At 42.6% G+C, this 20,217-nt stretch overlaps 1 protein-coding gene across 1 annotated transcript in view; it reads left to right on the forward strand.

Moving 5' to 3' along the window:
- The window catches only part of PIP4K2A (phosphatidylinositol-5-phosphate 4-kinase, type II, alpha), a 72,798-nt gene that overhangs the window by 7,960 nt on the left and 44,621 nt on the right, over positions 1-20,217 (forward strand). The window contains exon 3 of the mRNA XM_011963846.1: positions 10,811-10,963. Within this exon, the coding sequence (XP_011819236.1) occupies positions 10,811-10,963 (153 nt within the window). The remainder of the gene's footprint in view (positions 1-10,810; positions 10,964-20,217) is intronic.

The following is a 20,217-nucleotide window of genomic DNA, read 5'->3' on the forward strand; positions in this document are numbered from 1 at the left end:
TTTGCCATGTTGCCCAGGCTGGTCTCGAACTCCTGGGCTCAAGCGATCCACCCACCTTAGCCTCCCAAAGTACTGGGATTACAGGTGTGAGCCACTGCACCCAGCCGAGGTCTGTATTTTCTAAAGATAACTGCATTGTAATTTATAGAATGCATAGAAGGGAGATAAGAAAATCAGGAGGCTGTGAAATCCCAGTGAGCCAAGCCTCTGTCACCCACTGTGTAAAGCATGGAGCAGCATCAAAAGACATTGGAGAAGTAAACTCACAGGTTCGGTGGCCAGTGGCAAAGGACGAGAGCCACAGAGGCAGTGGGACCTGAGAGGCTGAGGGAGCAGGGATGCGGGTCACGGAGGGAGGGAAGTTTGGGGTTGCAGGCGGATAGAAAGGAAGATACAGTTGAGTTTTTGACCTGTTGACTGGCCCTGGTGGTGGGATACCCAGTGAGGTTTGTGGCCTGCATTGGGCATCCTGGGTCACAACTCTGGATGAGGTCAGGAGCAGAGGTCCAGCTGTGGGAGGATTGGCACAGACGTGCTTGTGGGACTCCTCCTTGGTCCAACTCTTAACCCTCAAACTACGCCATCACCCCCGTGCTTGCTCCTCGAATGCCTAAGCACTCTCATTCCTTCATCACCAGTTGTTGCTTGTTGGGTTTGCTCCGTTTGTCCTCACAGGTTGGCTGCCCTGGAAGGAAACTCCCGCTCAAAGATGCACCGAGGCTGAGACCCAAGGGAGGCCCCTCTCTGATTGGACAACCTCTTGATAGACTGGGGGAAGCTCCCTCACAGCCCATCAGGGTCATCAGGCATTTCTTGCACTGTTTCAGGTCCTTTTTATGAGCTGAGCAAATTACTGTTCCTACCACCACCTGCCGCCACCTGTGACCCCAGGCTTCCTGTTAGCCTGTGTTTCCTGCCTCAGACCTGCTTTGGGTTTTGCCTTGTGGCTTTTGACAGAGATCTGACAGCCAGTCATCCTTGCCACTGGCTGCTTCTCTCCAGGTTAAACGCTGTGTTTACCGTGAGCCTTGGGGACAGGTCCCTGGTATTTTAATCACCGTCAAACAGCAACCTGAGATTTTAAAAGATGATCTCATGGCACTCTGTGAAGTTTCTGCAACTCTGCTGCTTTCTCTGGTGGTCATTGCCTTTCATTTTTATTTTTTTTTTTTCTGATAAGTTGTTTCATTATTGATAAGTGTTAAATTGCACTGTGTCTTGCTCCCTTCTATAATGAAAGCTATTCTTTGCTTGAGATCACAGCTTAGACTTTCTTTGAAATTCCCCAAGAGCTTAACACAGGGCTTTTGAACACAGTGGGCATTTAATAAATCCTTGATGATGATGTTCAAGTTCACACGTTGGTCTTTAACTCTCTGGCGAGGTCAGAGGACCATCTGTGCTCACTCAGGTATGTCAGCCGCAGACCCAGAAAGCAGCCTTCTCCAGGCAAGTTGCTCCTGTCTCCTGGGCTGTGTGATTCGAGGCATGTAATCGTAATCCTGCGCTGTCAGCAGGGCAGTGATTGGTTTCCAGGTTTCAAGTGCATGAAACAGGTAGCCAGGTTGGGGAAAAGAATATTTCCAGGAAGTTAGAAGGCCTGGTTGAGTCTTGGATCTTCAGTGACTGACGCTGTGACCGTGAGACACTCACTCACCCCGGGTGGGTCTCAGTTTCCTCATCCGTAACATGAGGAGTGGGACACAGTGCTCTCTGAGGCCCCCTAGCTGTCAGGTCTCTGAATCTATTACCGTGCCACCACGAGGAGATGGCTATCACATGAGTTCTTCTGCACGGTATTGACATGTTCCCATATACGAGGGTGGCTTTACACATTTGAGCATGGCAAAGTTTAAATGGCCCCTCCTTCAACTAAAAATAAAGACTTTTCATACATGATTTTTAGCAGAATGTATACAAACAACTATCAAAATGGAAAAAAAAAACCAAAAATTATACAAGACTTACGTGATTAGTTCAAGAGAATTAAATATGCAAAATGCTTGGTTGTTGAAAAAATACAGGGAAAAGTAACTGTTATTAAATGAGGACACTTTTATGAGAGAGATAAAAGATTGGCAGTAAGAATGAGCTAATTAAATTGACATTTATGTTTCCTTCCCCCTTCTGGGGGCTCCACTAATCCTAGATCTCCGACTGCGGAAATAAACATCTTCAACGCAGACGTTTAGAGGAAGGGGGAAAGGACAGCATCATTAATCCTTTTCTTAAGGGAAAGGATAATAAATTTCCAGTTATAAATATAAAAAGGCATTAAAGAGGGAGCTTCATCTCTCATTACCTTCCTTTATTTGCTGTAGAGAGGACTGAGCACCAGAGCTTCAAACACAGCTTTTGAGGTCTGAGCTAGGATAGTGTAAGATAGGAAAGGTATTTGGCTATGGGAAAAGCACATTTATTCACCAAGTTGCACAATAGGCAAAAATGAAGTAAATGGTCATACTCTTACCTGCCCTGCACCACACAGCTTTGCCCTACAACTTGAATGTTTGTCCAACTGTTCGTTTTTCTCTAGCTCCCTGACTATGCTAGGAACAAACTTAGAAGCAACATTTATTGGCTGTGATGTGTCCACTGCAATTGTGTATGTGTGCTGTATGTGCTGGCCTGAGTAGAGAGCACTTGCCAGGTCACTTCACTCATCCAGAGACAGCCCGGGGGCTGCGGCTGGCACAGTGCGTCACCTCATGGTGGATGACTGTGTCTAGGGCACTTGCAAGATCAGTGTTGGGACCAATCACAAACACCTGTGTACTGTGTGGTTACATCCGTGTGAAATGTCCAGAATGGGCAGATATATAGACACAAAGATCAGAGGCCTCTCTAGGCTGGGAGATAGGGGAAGGAATGGGAGTGATTACAGATAGGTTCAGCGTTTATTTTTGGAGTCATGAAAATGCTCTAAAAATGATTGTGATCATGGTTGCATGATTTGGTGAAAACATTAAAAACTATTGAATTGTATACTTTAAATAGGTGAGTTGTATGGTATGTGAGTCATATCTCAGCAATGCTCAGAGTCTGAAACTAGCTTAATTTATTCAATAAGAGACATTTTTTCCTAAAAGGTTGAAACCAGTTTAATTTATTCAATAAGAGACAGATTTTCCCAAAGTTGATTTTGGCTGTTCTTCTTTTGGGATGGGTTATGGTATCAGTATTTTTACTTAGAACAGGTGACTTTTTTTTTTTTGAGATGGAGTCTCGCTCTGTCGCCCAGGCTGGAGTTCAGTGGCGCGATCTCGGCTCACTACAAGCTCCGCCTCCCGGGTTCCCGCCATTCTCCTGCCTCAGCCTCCCGAGTAGCTGGGACTACAGGCGCCCGCCACCTCGCCCGGCTAATTTTTTGTATTTTTAGTAGAGACGGGGTTTCACCATGTTAGCCAGGATGGTCTCGATCTCCTGACCTCGTGATCCGCCCGTCTCGGCCTCCCAAAGTGCTGGGATTACAGGCTTGAGCCACCGTGCCTGGCCTAGAACAGGTGACTTTAAATCATTTCATAATTTATAATATGAAACTATCAAATATATAGAAGAAAAGGAATAGCCAATGAAGAAAGTGAATTTTTGCAGTTTGTGCATGTTTATTAGATTTTTTCCCATAAACTAATAGTAAATCATCGTCCATTTCCTAAGTCTCTACAAACTGACAGCAGAATAATAATTAGAAGAATAAGCAGGAAGCTTAGAGACCATTAAGTCCAGCTGTCTTTCTTTGCAGATAATCAGATGACAGAGTAAGGGATGTGGGAAGGGTGAGTTGGAGGGAGGACTCAAAGCCCTGACTTCAGCCCATTGCTGTTGAGATGGGTCACCCTAACACTCAGGCTGCTTCCTGGGTCCATTCTGTTTTGTCGTCATCTATGTCCTTTGCCCACCTCTGGTTTGAGAGGTCACAGGGAAGTGAGCAGGGCCAGCAATAGAAGGAAGACCTTGTGGGCTGGGAATTTTCAATCTGAAACTTTCTTGTGAAATTTTAAATTCTCCTTTTAACATGTAAGTTATTATTGAAGCCTTTAGGAAATAACTTATTATCACTTTTGATAGTGACTGATAGGTACAGAATCCCCAATTTTGTCTGTTTGTTTTTATTTTTTAACAGAGTCTCTCAACTAGGCTGGAGTGCAGTGGTGCGGTCATGGCTCACTGCAGCCTTGAATTCCTCAGCTCAAGTGATCCTCCAACCTCAGCCTTCCTTGTAGCTAGAACTACAGGCACACACCACCATATCCGGCTAATTTTTAAATACTATGTAGACACAGAGTCTTACTATGTTGCCCAGGCTGGTCCCAAACTCCTGGCCTCAAGTGATTCTCCCACCTCAGTCTCCCAAAGTGCTAGGATTACAGGCATAAGCCACTGCGCCCAGCCCCCAATTTTGAATTTAAATAAATTGCAGACCATATAACTCTCCAAGTGTGTCCATGACAAGGAATTTGTTTTTTAATGAGAGTGGATCTCTCCAAAGCCTGGGTGGATTTCATTGGGTAATTTTATTTGGCTGCTTTCTCATGAAGACAGGTAGATAAGGGTAAATGTTCCAGAAAGTGAATATTTTACTTTGGAGATGAACAGGACTAAACCAACCCTCTAAAGGGTGTTTTTAAGGCCTTAGGTAGGATCAGCTTCATCTCAGATTTGTCCTTTTAAATTAGGTGATTGAGAAGACAAATAATTTTTCTAAATGGTGCCTTCTGCTAGGCCTTCTTTTTTCCATGTAGAGCTGGTCTTAACTTGTAAATTTCATCCTAATTTATTTTTTTCCTGTTCTCTTTTTTTTTTAATCCCACCAGCTTAGTAATATACAGAGTGCATATAGACTATCAAGTAACCCAGAATTCAGCACTCCCAGTGTAAAAGATTGCTCCTTTCAACTTTGACATTGTTTGTGAAGAAAATCCATGCAGTTTTAAGCAGAAAAAGTGGATGGGACATTTCTTATAAAGGCAGAAACCAGTGACAGGAGGAAAACAAGAACCTCCAACAATTCTTAGACCACATAAACTAATTTAAATAGACATGATGCAGTGTGCCACATGGTCAGAAATGTGAAGAATTCTTAGGGTTGACATCGTCACCACAGTCAACAGGATTCATAAGAAATGCTAAGTGCCGGTCCTCCTTCAGCCCTGTGTTACACTATGTGAGTGCCTGACTCTGGGTCCAGGACTCAGCAGCACAGTCTTTCTGTCCCAAAGGCTTATTCCACAAACACATCTGTCTCAGCTCCTGCCTGGAGAGAAGACAGCTCCTACTCTTCCTACTCAGTTAATGTAAAGTAATGAACAGTCCTAGAATGAATCCAGATAGCTTTGTACACATGTTAATAAAAGTGTAAATAACAGACTCTGGACTGCATTAGCACTGTGGCTGTTATTGATGATATTTTCTACACACTTTACTTGGCAAAACCGAAAACCTAAAGACAGGTTTGGTTTTGTGCCAGCTGGCTCACACTCTAAATTGGCATTAGAAGGTGTTTGTCACTATGGAAAAATCGACTGTCCCTTCATAGTGCCCACCACACTCTAGAGCCCAGATGAGGAAACAGCATGGCAGGGGGAGATGGAGGCTCTGGGTAGGGCCCCTGCAGGGCCCTCCGTGTACACCAGCCCACCTGATGTTGGAGAACTGAGTTGGGCAAGTCATTTCTGCTCTCTGGGTCTGTTGTATCTGTATATTGAGTAGTTTGGAGTCATCTCCAAGGTTGCTTCCAACTCTAATGCTCTTTGAGATTTATTTAAACATGGAGGGACCCCTTGAAGGCACCTGAAGGTCGCTCCCAAGCTCTGTTTCCATCAAGGGTCTCCCAGCTTGTCCAAGCATCCAACATCATGCTGTGATTCCTTTTTCGTTTGCAACAAAACAAAGCACACTGAGGAGTTTCTTACTCAGTGTCGGTAGATACACTGTTTTGAGGCAGCACAGTGACTATATTGAAGATATAAGACCTCCTCCCCTGAGCTCATGTGCTCGTTCTAGCTGATGTTGTCCTGAATACATCTGGAATCTGTGAAGTGTTATTTTCACTGCATCTTCTCTTTCATCTCGGCCTGGGTGTCCTAAACCATCATTAGGCCCCTGCCGAGGTGATGGTTGTACTGTCCTCTGATCGGACTCTTTTTCTTGGGACAGGTGTCCTGAGTCACCTCCTGAGGCCCATGTTTTACAGCAGTTCCTAGAGCAACAAGTCATGTCTTCGAGTAAATCCTTTTTTTTTTGAGACGGAGTTTTGCTCTTGTTGCCTAGGCTGGAGTGCAATGGCACGATCTCGGCTCACCGCAGCCTCTGCCTCCCAGGTTCAAGTGATTCTCCTGCCTCAGCCTCCCGAGTAGCGGTGATTATAGGCATGCACCACCATGCCTGGATAATTTTGTATTTTTAGTAGAGACAGGGTTTCTCCATGTTGGTCAGGCTAGTCTTGAACTCCATGTTGGTCAGGCGAGTCTCAAACTCCTGACCTCAGGTGATCTGCCTGCCTTGGCCTCCCAAAGTGCTGGGATTACAGGTGTGAGCCACTGCACCCGGCTGAGTAAATCCATTTTTAGAGTCATAAAAGATCCAAGGTAGAGATCTAATTGAGCCCATTCTCTCCCCAGGCTTATTCTCTATCACTTTATAGACCCGGAAACTGAGGCTCAAAGAAACTAAATGCTATCTACAAGAACTGATGAATGTTCTAGATCCCAAACCAGTGCCCTCACCGTTACACTGTGCTGCCTTTATTTTTTATTTTTATTTTTATTTTTTTGAGACAGAGGCTCACTGTACCACTTAGGTTGGAGTGCAGTGGTGTGATCTGGGCTCACTGCAATCTCTGCCTCCCAGGTTCAAACAATTCTCATGCCTCAGCCTCCAGAGTAGCTGGAATTACAGGCATGCACCACCACACCTGGCTGATGTTTGTATTTTTAGCGGAGACGGGGTTTCCCCATATTGCCCAGGCTGGTCTCGAACTTGTGGTCTCAAGTGATCCACCCACCTCGGCCCCCAAAGTGCTGAGACTACAGGCATGAGCCACCGTACCCTGCCTGTACTGCTTTTAAAAACACATGTCTGTTTCATGCCTTGGAAGAGGGCAAGAAAGTAAATAGTAATAGTAAAAATACATAAACAATTTTACTTTATTATAAAGGCTACAAAAAGTCTATGATTAATTATAATGGCAGAAGTTTAGTCTTGTCTTTGTAAATCGCCCTTTTTGGTTCAGAGAAAACTTTAGATAGGAATCTTAGGCATATTGCTTGGCTCCATTGTACACTAGTTTCTTCATCTTCAGGTGGGAAAAATAGACCTGGCTTTTCCTCTCTCACTGGAATATTGTGAAAATAAACGTGAAATAATGAGTTGGATTTTTCCAGGCCTTAGAATCATTCCAAGGATCAGGTGTTTTGTGTAGAATTGCATTAACTCTTTTGATTTCCTGCTTATCAGATAAGGCTTTTAATACATTTGATTTATGTATTTTTATATTCATGGTGATATTAAAGGTACATTCTGTGTTTTGATAGTGTTCCTAACTTCATTGGTTATTTGATATTCATGAACCTTAAAAATATTCAGATAGTGTGAGTTGGGGCTACTCATGTAATTATCAAAATGGTGATTTGAGACAGAATCAAGATTCGAATTTTTAAGATTTTATATACCAGGATGAAGACATGGCTGATATCCTAATCCAATGTCTGCATATATTATTATAACAATGCCTTTGAAACTGAAAGAAAGGCAAAAAACTGAGGAAGAGTAGTATCTGAGCTAAGGAATTCCTATATTATTTGCTTTTACATTTCCAGCCCTTTATAAACCCATACATTGGGCTGAGCATGGTGGCTCATCCCTGTAATCCCAGCACTTTGGGAGGCCAAGGCAGGCAGATAGATCACTTGAGGCCAGGAGTTCGAGATCACCCTCGCCAGCATGGCAAAACCCTGTCTCTACTAAAAATACAAAAATTAGCTGGGCGTGGTGTCACACGCCTATAATCCCAGCTACTCAGGAGGCAGAGGCATGAGAATCACTTGAGTCCAGGAGATCAAGGCTGCAGTGAGCCAAGATCGCACCACTGTACTCCAGCCTGGGCAACACAGTGAGACCCTGCCTCAAAAAATAAAAATAAAAAATCCCGTACATTGTATTGGTACTTGTACATAGTATTATTAAACCCTTCTTTAATTAGTAAAGTAAATGCCATGAATTATTATTATGAACTATAAAGTTTCCCATTTTAATCAAACTAGAGGTGTAGAGAATATAATGGGAAAGGCATGAGTGCTGGTAAGTCTGTAATTATAGCGTACTTAATACACTAAACTGTACATGCTGCGTGCCGGCAAAACACAGCATAAACACTGTTCTGTAGACCTTGGTTTTCATGTGTGGTCTGCAGACCCACTCAAACAGCAGCATCTACTTCTGAAAATGCCCCACCCCTGACCTGCTGGATCAGAATCTGCATTTTCACATGATCCCTGGGTGATTCAGTTGCTTGTTGAGTTTGAGATGCACTGACTATGCAGCTTTCAATTTTATTTCACCCCATTGGCCCATGAGAGAATGTTATACTGTCCTATCTAATGTGCATAAGGAAACGATCTATGAAACTGAGACTGCTGGAATTCCATCCTGTGCTGAATACAGTTCTCCTTTACTATTCCGCATCCCCCCAAAAGTTACTTTACACGTATTGTCAGTTTGACAGAGTTTAAGGTCTGTTCCACTTGGTCTGCTCCACCTGGCTTTCATAAACTTGATTGTTCCCACTTTGATTTTATGCCTGAAGATAATTTGCAATCTTACAGTTCCTAGAGTTCTTGTTTTATTTGGAAGAAATACCCTTTTGCAAATTAGTGATTGCAAGAAAAAAAGTAAGACCATTAACAAAGAGCAAGAATTGCTTTTTGGGGGCTAGCATTTAAAACCCCACCAGGGTAAATTCGCTTTGATTCTCTTCCTTTTTGTTCTAAGTGGGAAGTAGTATAAAGGAGATCTTGTTCATGTTTTAGGGAAAAAAAACACTGTAATTAAGAATGGAACTCTTGTTAATATAGCCATTTTCATCCTGAAAGTCATTTTTATCATTCTCAGGCTATCTAATAAATTTCAGTTGTCTTAAGAATAATTGAACACTGCCAAGTCTTGCTATTTAAAATCATTGGGGATTATGTAGATTTTTTTTCCTTCCCTCAAGTTTTCTAATAAGCTAAGGAAAGCAGATTCAGTGACTTGGTGGCCTTGACTCTGCATCTGGCAGGTGTGCCTGCTTGCCTTCAGGTCAAGGTGTGCTATTGCAGAATGTGTGATCCACTGCAGGGGATGCCAGGGTGGTGAGGTGAGAATGCTGGAAGATGAAGATATGCTCGTGGGCCACTTTTCTCTTCAGGCATAGGTAGGGCCTGCGTGAACCCCTGCACTGCTGCAATCTGATTCTACCTCAAGTGGTTCAGTCCTATTGATTTCATCTAGAAAAGAAGGAAAGGATAAAGAGACTGGAATATACTAGACAGAAAGGCACTCTTTCTTTTGCAAATCCATGGGCAAAGCTAACTACCACCTGCCTCTCTGAAGATATCCGTGTACCCTTAACCTGACAGCATTTGGCCACTGAGGCCTTTGAATGCCCACTCTAGAAAGGAAGTTAAAAGGAGAAAGCGTGTTTGCCTTTGAATCCCACACAGGTCATCCCTAGGCCCAGCCGGCACTGTGAGAGGCCTCCTTCACCATGGAGTATAAGAGCATGAAGTCCAGCGTTGGACAATCCTGGGCTCAAATCCCAGCCTTGTCACTTACTAACCATGTGTGGTGTTTGCTAGACCCCATGGCCTGGACAGCCATTGTCTCAGGAGATTGGGACAAGGAGGAGGCTTCTTGGAGGATGTAAGAAAGAGGAGATCTGAACAGAAGTCACATGGGAGGAGAAGGGTAGAGCTGCCTAGCCAGTGTCACTAGCATGAACCAGATCTTAGAGTGAATGATGTCAGAAGAGCCCCTACTCAGAGCCCTTCCATGTCCACCCTCCAGGATATCAGTAGTTCTCAAAAATGGTGGTAGGGAGTGGAGGATGGACCGAATTCAAATTGCCTAAGGAGGAGCTGTTTTAGAAGATACTCTCCCAGGCTCCTGCCTTCTCCTCCTGGGGCACACAGGTAGCATAGTCTGCAAGTTAAGTACTTTACTAGTTGAGTAGTTTACTAGTTGAGAGTTTGGGTTCTGAGCCAGCCACACTGGAGTCAATTCTAGCTCTTCCCTTGCTAGCTATGTGCCCTTTGCCCAGATACTAAGCCTCTCTTATCCCCATCTCCTCATCTGTAAAATAATGATGATAGCAATCGTAACAATTGTATGGGAATGTTATCAGAATTGGGGGAAATTATCTGTGCAAAATGCTTGGCATGATACCTGTCATGTAAGGAAATGTTCAGTGACTATAAAATTTTCTTTTATGACTGGAACCTAATTTTATTCAGGAGAAAATTGTGAGATCTTGTCCAACTCTGAAAAGAACTAAGTGATTAAAGTTACTTTGATTATAATTGTAGACATTAGCCTGCTTTAAGGATATTAGAATCATAGTACAATTCGAGCTGTTTTCATTTCATCTGAAAGCCTTGCAGTGTGAGTTATGATGCGTGTAAAAATGTCATCCTACTTATCAATTTATCCCGGACACAATGTCTTGAAAACTTGTTTTGAAAACTTCCAATGATGACAAATTCTCTGGGAATCAGAAAGCCACACCTTTAACTAGTTGTCTTCCCCCCTTCCTTCCCCTCTTACTCCACCCGGGAAGAATTCCCTGACCAGGAGTGCACCCCTCCCCAACGACTCCCAGGCCCGCAGTGGAGCTCGTTTTCACACTTCCTACGACAAAAGATACATCATCAAGACCATTACCAGTGAAGACGTGGCCGAAATGCACAACATCCTGAAGAAATACCACCAGGTAATTTTTCTTGATATTTAATTGAAACTCCAAGAAGGTTAATATGCGTAGCAATTTCTCACCAAGGCCAAATATTTAAATATATAGTTAGAGAACAAGAAGAACACATTTCACATAAAAATCTCTAACCTGATGTTCTAAAATTACAGTGGCCAGATTCCTGGCAGTTAACGTTTAGGCATGCTTATGCTATAAAGGTCATTCATTATTTATATAACACTTTTAACCTAAATACTCTTATATAATAGATTCAGTTATCACTGCTCTGATTTTGAAATCATTCAGCTTAAGATTTGGCAACTTGGCAGAAGTTTTTGCCTGTGCCAGAGATTGGGTGTTGACCTCTGAGTTTGTATCCATTTACACCTCCAAATCCTGTTTTGCTGTCAGTGGTTCTTCTGTCCTGGCCCCAGCAGGGCCCACCCCATTCCAATCTGCTACGTAGCAAGCTCTCTGATTTTAGAAGGTGAGTGTTGGTCTGCTTCTTGCCCGCTTTTCATCCCCGAGCATAATTCCATTGTAATCACGAGAGGTAAAATCGACCATCCTTGGAAGCAGCAATCTGTCTCTCATGGAGTAAATTTCAGCACAAGCTTCCCTGGTAAAGCACATGTTCCCAAGGCCCAGCCCACACTGTAAGAGGCCTCCTTCACCGTGGAGTATAAGAGCATGAAGTCCAGCGTTGGACAATCCTGGGCTCAAATCCCAGCCTTGTCACTTACTAACCGTGTGACTTCTGGACTTGGTTGTTTTTTTAGAGATGGGGTCTTGCTCTGCTGCCAGGTTGAAGTGCAGTGGCGTGCTCACAGCTCACTGCAGCCTCAACCTCCTGGGCTCGAGCAATCCTCCCACCCCGGCCTCCCAAGTAGCTGGGACCACAGGTATGCACCACCATGCCTGGCTAAGTTTTTTAAATTGTGTTTTTGTAGAGGTGGAGTTTTGCTATGTTGCCCAGGCTGGTCTTGAACTCTTGAGCTCAAGCATTTCTCCCATCTTGGCCTCCCAAAGTGCTGAGGTTACAGGTGTGAGCCTCCACACCCTGCCTGGATTTTGAAGCCACGGTTTTTTTGTTTATACAGTCAGGATGATAATAACACCTAATACGGATTCTAAAGATTAAATAGGAAAATGCATGTCAAGTACTTAGCACTGTGTCTGTCACACACTAGATACTCAGTGTATGGTGGTGGCCATAGCATCAATATTATCAAGATAACATCTATGGTATAAAAATGACATAACGACTAAGTCACTTTGAGAAATTGTAGTCATATGATATGAACATGTCTGCTGTTGCAACATCCCAGGAATCATCTTCAGAACTGGTGTTTAAAACACACACGTTGATGCTTTTAGGATCTTAGCTTGAGCTGTCATAAAAATAGCGTAGACTGGGTGGCTTAAATGACAGAAATTTATTTCTTACAGTTATGGAGATTGAAGTCTGAGATCAGGGTGCCAGTATGGTCGGGTTCTTCCTGGTTTGCCGACAGCCAGCTTCTCACTGTATCCTCACCTGTGTTGGCAGGAGTAGGGTGATGGGGACAGGATCAAAAGCCCTCTTCTGTCACTTCTAATAAGGGCACTGATCCCATAATGAGGGCTCTAACCTCATGACCTAATTACCTCTCAAAGGCCCCACCTCCTAATACCATCACTTGGGGATTAGGGTTTCAACATAAGCATTTTGGGGGACACAAACTTTCCATTCATAGCAGAGTCACACTGTGTTTTTAATTTAAACAGCTCCCAATTCCCCAAAGGTAAAAAATTGGCTGTCACAAAGGGTATTCAAAATAAAGTGCCGCAGGCCCTGACTATATTAATAAAAGGATTCTCGAGTGTAAACAATCACACTTATTAAGCATCTGCTTTGAAGGCAGCACTGGCCTGGACTTGTGAGTTCCTAGATGTCTGTTTAAACATCCCTTCCAAAGCCTTACTTTTGGGTCATGCATTATGCTCTAATATCATAGATTCTTTCTGGGCAGTTGCTTATTCTTCCAATCTTTGCAAGTATGATCAATTACGTTTTGCTTGCAGTGAAGTCTATAAAGATCTTTGAACTATATTCTGTTTTTTGAAATGTGGTACTGCCTCTAGTTTGTTTTCTAAAATCAATCAGTCTCTAAATTCGTTTAGTATCTAATAAATCTTTTATAATATCTCTTCCTTTTGAAATTTGTTCTACAGTGCTTATGTTACTGCCTCTTATTCTAAAGGAAATTTTAAAGTGTCAGGACGGTACCTGTGAGGGGGAAGACATTGAGGCTCTGTTATCTAAATGAATTGAATTATAGGTTGCATCTTCACCTTTTAAACAGTCTACTTTTTCATTTTTTCTCCTCTGGAAATTGATGTTGTACTTATACATTCTTTTTATACTTTCTTTCAGTTGTCTCGGAACATTCAAAGCAAAGTGATGTCTCATGACTGATGAGAACATATTGTTCTGATAAATGGCTAGGATTACCATGCTAATAAAATGTGACACACAATTGAAGTATCAACTTCTTGATGACAACTTTGAGTTTAGCATCCCTTGACTTTACAAAAATCACAATTTGTAATGTTTTCTCTGGGGTAGTTATTGTAACCTAACATAGGGATTTGACACATCCCCAGTGTTAAAATAAGTGTGGGATCAAAATAAGTCACCTCCCAGGGGCTTTAACAGTGTAAAGACTTCCTTTTGTTCCACTGCTACAAAATTGTTATCTTCTTGGTGTGTTCTTTATTCAGAAAAGTCTCCTTTATCCAACATCTATATTTTTTCTTTTTATAAATAGAATATTTTAAATATAATTTGTAGGGTCTTAATGATTGAGAATCACATTATTAATGTAAATTATTTAGAGGGCACTAAGTTGAAGTCAGGAGACATAGATCCTCACCTGTTAGGAACTGCCTCTTGGATGATCTCTGAACTCAGCTTCTGCACCTGCATTTCATTCATTCATTCATTCATTTATTCATGTATTCACTCTTGACCTTATTCTAGAAAGGATTTAAGGTGGCCTTCAAAGAAGTTGGAAATACAGGCTAGAATAAATGAAAAAAAGAAAAGGAAGAGGCAGAAAGATAAAGGCACAAAATGGAGCCTGGAATGAGCATAGACATTCATGCCAAGATAACCAGCATGCTTGATACTTTGAGTCTGTTGCCAGGGAGAAATGTAAGTGGTCTTGGTACTAAGATCCAGCAGGGTTGACTCTAAGAAGTTCCCCACAGAGCAGACACAAGATACCTGACCTGATAAAACAACATCCTTGCCACAGGCTGAGAAACATACAAGAATGTCAGAGAACTTAAAAAAAAAATGATCCATATAGGCTGCTAATTATCAATATAGGCCATGTGTAAATATAGCTACGGTTGCAGCACCATTTGTTTTTGTTTCTGATTTTGCTAATTTGTCCACTTTTAAATTACATTTAAACAAAAACAAATGAAGGACAAGGAAATGTGTGGGTGACACAAATGTTGACCATTGAAGATGAACATGCCACTTGTATACATCTCAGCAAAATCTCACATAGAAGAGGTTTTTAAAACTACAGCAGCAGTGAAGAGTAACTGTTAATTCCGTAATCAGAGAATGCCACAGAAACCTCATAAAAGGTTCATCATTCACACAGTTTATTTGATACTGATCTATTCAGGGTGACCCCTGCTAGGCTCACTGAGGGCAGGGCTGGGACCCTGCTCAGGTTGGCAGGTGTTCATGAAGGAAGATCCGGTCTGCTGAGTCAAACATCACACCCGCAGCAGTTAGCAAAGGCCACACCAACGTGTAGTTTACATTTAGTAAAGGCTGTTCTACAGAGAAAGGCCACAATGCACACTGGCTGCCTAGCCCTCTGCCAGTCTGGCTTCTATTTGAATGTTCTTCAGGCTGTTCTTGTATGCCACTTCCAGACAAGATTTTGATGAACATTACTGGGTGTGGGCTCAGTCTGACATGCCCTTGTGTGATTCCGTGTGACCAGACACAGGCCTCTCATTGGTAAACCCAGGGAGGCCTGTCAAGCTTTGCATTTCTCTCCCTGTGGTTTGAGATGCTCAGAGGTATTTGAGGTATATGTCAGGCCTTCATTCCTACTTTATGTGGACCTAGAGTACTTTTAGGGTATCTAAGAAACTTGCTGTCTCCTGCTTCAGTAGTGATCGTCAGTTCTTCTGTTTCTTCTTGCTTGTTGTTGCTCCTACCTTGGAGTTCTCTGGGCTTCTGAACCTTCCAAATCTAGACAAGGAATGGAGATTATTCATTTGCATATGAGTTGATGAGAGGCTCTCATAGAGGGTTTCTCCCGTGGAATGAATTGCGTGGACTTTCTGACAACTTTGGTTACCCAACAGCCCTTTTTTTTTCTTTTCCTTTGTTGTTTTTTGTTTTAATGAAATGCAGCCACAGTTGCAATTATATTCTGGAGGGTTAAAATTGCCCCAAGGCCAGCCTCTGGAGAAGTACAACATTGCTAGTTATTTGAATGTTTGAGTAAATTCTTCCTGGGATTAATTTTCTGACACACTGACCTTCCCAGCAATTTGGTGTGGCAGGTGGTTCAAGAGCAAGGACTTGGAGCCAGCCAGCCACCTTCTGGTCCCAGCCATGCCCATGGCCAATGGCATGACTTTGGGCAAGTTACCTACACTCTTGATACCTCTTGGTCTATAATATTTGGATAATAGTACTCCCTTCATTTGGGTGTTGTGCTAATTGGGTGAATTCATATTTATAACATGCTCAGAGCAGTGTCTGGTATATAAGAAGTGCTAAATGGGCCAGGCGCAGTGGCTCACATCTGTAATGCCAGCACTTTGGGAGGCCGAGGTGGGTGAATCACCTGAGGTCAGGAGTTCAAGACCAGCCTGACCAACATGGTAAAACCTCATCTCTACTAAAAATACAAAAACATTAGCCAGGTGTGGTGGCGCGTGCCTGTTGTCCTAGCTACTCGGGAGGCTGAGGCATGAAAATCACTTGAATCGAGTGATTAATTTTTTATTAAATACCATTCTTGTATTTAATTTCCTACACCTCCGTGTTGAAATCATTCTAATGTGGCATTCAGTCCTTAACTCTTTTAATCCACTAGGGGGCCTGGTTTCTGGTAGGTTGCGGCACTGATGCAGAATTATGAAGATTTCAGCCGTAAGGAGTTAGATTTTTCCCCCAAGTTCCAGTATCTTGCTCTGTTCTTTATTTCCTGCCCAAATTGTACCGTAGTTTTCACTCTGTGCAAAGAAAGGAAGGCATCATCTCTCAGACCAATGGAGAATTCACATTAAGCACAGCAAACTTTCATAAATTTCATTTACTTCATTTTATTTTTTCTTACTTGTAGTTGGGAAAGTAATGTTTCACTGTAAATACCCTTTTCACATTTCTGTTAGGCTATAAGAAACTCAGGTCCTATTAATGATGATTATCAGCTGATTAGCTAAACAATGTTAGAACATTCAAAAAGGAAAAAAAAAAATAGCAAAGAACCCACTTGAATATCTTTTTGTCTTAAATTGACCAATTTTTTCCCCCCACTGATCTGAATTCATTGGGAGCTTTGGTATCATGTAGCTTCAACTTGAATTAAAATTTAAAAGTATTGAGTGGACACAGTGGCTCATGCCCGTAACCCCAGTACTTTGGGAGGCCGAGGTGGATAGATCACTTGAGGCCAGGAGTTCAAGACCAGCCTAACCAACACAGTGAAATCCAGTCTCTACTAAAACTACAAAAAATTAGCTGGGGTTGGTGGTGTATGCCTCTAGTCCAAGCTGCTTAGGAGGCTGAGGCATGAGAATCCCTTGAACTTGGGAGGCAGAGGTTGCAGTGAGCCAAGATGGCATCACTGCATTCCAGCCTGGGTGAGATTCTGTCTCAAAAAGAAAAAAATTTGAGAGGCATTGTTAGTAACATACCTCCCAGAAGTTGTATAGGACTTACAATGTAACCCGAGGGAAGTTGCAATGTAGGTGATTAAGAAATACCTTATGAAAATATTATTGATTATTTTAATAGCTTTTGAAATGCAGCATTTTAATTTACTTTTTTATTTCAAAGTGACTAAATCGATAAATGGGTAAAATTGTGAAAAATGACTTAAATTCCTTTCTTATCCTTTTATTTGGGGAAACAATTAATACCTTTAGTTGAATCCAGAAGTTTTGCCTCCAAATCTGAACTCCCTGTTAAATAAGCTAATTAGCACCTCAAATTTCAAGGATTTTAGGGTGAGCATGTGACTTCTTTGAAATCTCCTGATAGTACATCTTCTTATCCTTTCCTGAAGGTCAGAGACGTTGGTGTTACTATTCAAAAGATGAGGCTTCAGTAGAGCAAAACTGAGAAAATAGGGACCATAAAAGCTAAAAACAAAAAAGAGTGGAGAGGGTTGTAGCACCAAAAGAGAAAAGGTTCTACATTGCATCAGTGCTTCTTAGACTTTCATCAGGGCTCTGACTGGATGGGTCTGGAGGGGCCTCCTTGGATATCCAATATCTACTTGGATATTCTCAGTGCTGTGTAAGTATCAGATTATGAGACTAAACACAAGCGCCCAATAGACCCCCTGCTGCCGTTGGAAGCTGCGGACACGTCTTGCTTCTCTTTTAGAAACGGGGGAAAGTATTTGTCATCTTGGGAGTGCCCCGAAGCTTGCTGATGGGGGCGTTTGTAGCCCTCTGTTCCCAATGTCCTCAGCCATTTGCTCCTAGTTTCTCTGGGAGCTGCCCAGCTCACTCCCCAGCAAGCTTTTCCTGCAGCACTTCTTCCCCAGGGCCTGGAAGTTCCGCAGTCCTTTTCTCTTTCAGCCTCACCTCTCTCCTTCTGTTTCTCCAACAAGTATATCTTTAATGTGCTCACCCTGGCTTCCCCATCTTTAGCTTTCCTTTCCCATTTTCCATGTCCAAACATCTCTGCCCAATTCTGGGTAAATTCTTCAAAGTATATCATCCAGTCCTAAGTCTCTCTTCAGCTGTTCTAATACTTTTTTTTTTTTTATTTCAACAATTATCTTTTTTATTCTAGTAGTTTTCCAGAAGATTTTTCAAAATCTGACAGTTCATTCCTGATGGTTTATTGTTTCATGCTCATCTGTGAAATTGCATCCTTTGTTTCTTTAGATGTTTTGTGCATAACTGTTCAAAACTTACTCCTGAGAGTCCCCACCTCTATAATTCCTGGGGGCCTGAATTTGTCGTCTCAGTCTGCCAACTCGCACACACAGTGACTTACCCAACCAGATCCTGACACAGTTTGGGGTCAAGATGTTGATCAGGATCAAATTTATGTAGGGAAGAGGAAAGAAGTGAGATTGGGCAGAGGGAGAAGTCAGACTGCCTTACTGGCCCAGTCAAGCCTCGGCTGACCTGGCGGGGCACTAGAGGCTCCTGTGTTGGGCCAAAATGACAGGCTGCCCTCAGAAGGCAGACCTAGAAGGAGCTGCCCTTGCAGGCCTTCTGCAGGCTGCACACCCTTAGCTGGGCAGCACGGCCTTCCCTGGAGGGAATCGGCATCCCATCTCTGTGGCTACACTTGCTTTCTTTAGTGTCTGAGAGTCTTGCTGAGCTCATAGCTTCATCTTCACCTCTGCAATGCTTGGGAAGGCCTCTGCCCCTAATTTAGGGAGGCTCTTTTTCAGAGAGTTTTGTTTCTGCAAAAAAGGAGGGTGGGGATTCCCAGCCCTGGACTCTGTCTGCACCCTTCAAGGGTTTTGCTAGGAGTGGGAGCCCCTGGGCCCACTCCCCCACCATGCTGGTGTCCTCAGTGTCCCTGCACCCGTGTGCTCCTGACAGGCTCTGTCTAGCACCTCCAGCACTTTGGCTTGGATCCCAGCTCCTCACATGCTCCCTGGCCACACCTGCTCTCGGGTGCACCTGCTCAAATGCTCAGGACCCCCAGCCCCAGGCATAGACCGCTCAGGCCCCAGCTCCCAATTGTGTGTGGGGTACAGGGGTCATTCTGGAACCTTCCTGCCTTTGATACCAGCTAAGCTTCCTGTCTGGGATGGGGCTGTCCAGGAGGCCTTGGGCTTGTCAAAGCTCCCTGCCAGCGGTCATGTGTGCAGCAGCCATTCTGTGCTTTTTGTAACAAATGGCATATGTACATATAATAACGCACTTTATTGTATTTTTTACAAAGTTATTTCATTTTTAATGATGATGTTATTTATGGGTCTTTATTATGGTGTGTCACTAATTGAATTAGGCACGTCCATGTGCGCACTTAGGCATTTCTGCGTATCTCAGTACGAAGAATTTGTATAAATACTACAGAAGAATGCTTGTTCCTTTTAAGCTTGATTTTTATCAAGCTTAATTAAGAAAAGCAGTAAAGTTTTATTTGTTATATTATTTGTTACATTTGCTTAAATGTAGTCATCCTTTTTTTTTTTTTACTTCAAGACGATTTGAAATCAAAATAAATTATATTAACTGATGCTTACAGACCATTATCCCCGAATACACCAAGACATCCACTCAAAGTTGTGTCGTTTGTTTACTTATTTGGCCATTGTACACCAGAGCAATCCATAATTTCAGGCTGCCTAGACTTCTTTCTTTTCTTCCCTTCCCTTCATTTTCCTTCCCTTCCTTTCCATTCCATTCCATTCCATGTTCCATTCCATTCATTTTCCTTCCCTTCCTATCCCTTTCCTTTTCTTTCATGTGAAGTATGTTGTAGGAATAATCTATAAACATAGCCCGTGGTACAATAAGGATTACAGATAATTTAACCTTTCAAAAACATTAAATGAAACAAGACTTTACGTTGAAGTACTAATTTGATGCTATATTAAATTGTCACTTCAAGCTTTTTTAAAAAATGAGTGAAACACGATAGTAACAGCAGTTCCCGAAAGCCGGAGCCCAGGTTCACACTATCATGCGGAGTTATAAATATTTATCTGTTGCAGTACATCACTTAGAACCCTCTCTGCTGCAACCTTCAGTCAGCTGTGAATCTCTTAATGGCATTTCATTCTCCATGAGAAGAGCAACAAATCGGGGCTTCATAACCCTTGTTATTCTCGGTGAGTGCCTAAGAGCAAAGGAAACCTAGGTCTGGTGGCTGTTACGTTTTATGTTTTGAAAGCCTAATTCCACGACTCTAATTTATCATTGCATTACATTTCTAACAAGCCCACAGCAGTACAGGAAAAAGTTCTGCGGGAGAATTAGGAAGGGAGAAACTTTACCTTTGTTGATGACATCATTTATAAGTAGATTTTTTTTTTTTTTTTTTTTTTTTT

This window comes from Colobus angolensis, unplaced genomic scaffold, assembly GCF_000951035.1.
Source record: "Colobus angolensis palliatus isolate OR3802 unplaced genomic scaffold, Cang.pa_1.0 Scaffold63, whole genome shotgun sequence".
Taxonomy (NCBI): domain Eukaryota; kingdom Metazoa; phylum Chordata; class Mammalia; order Primates; family Cercopithecidae; genus Colobus; species Colobus angolensis.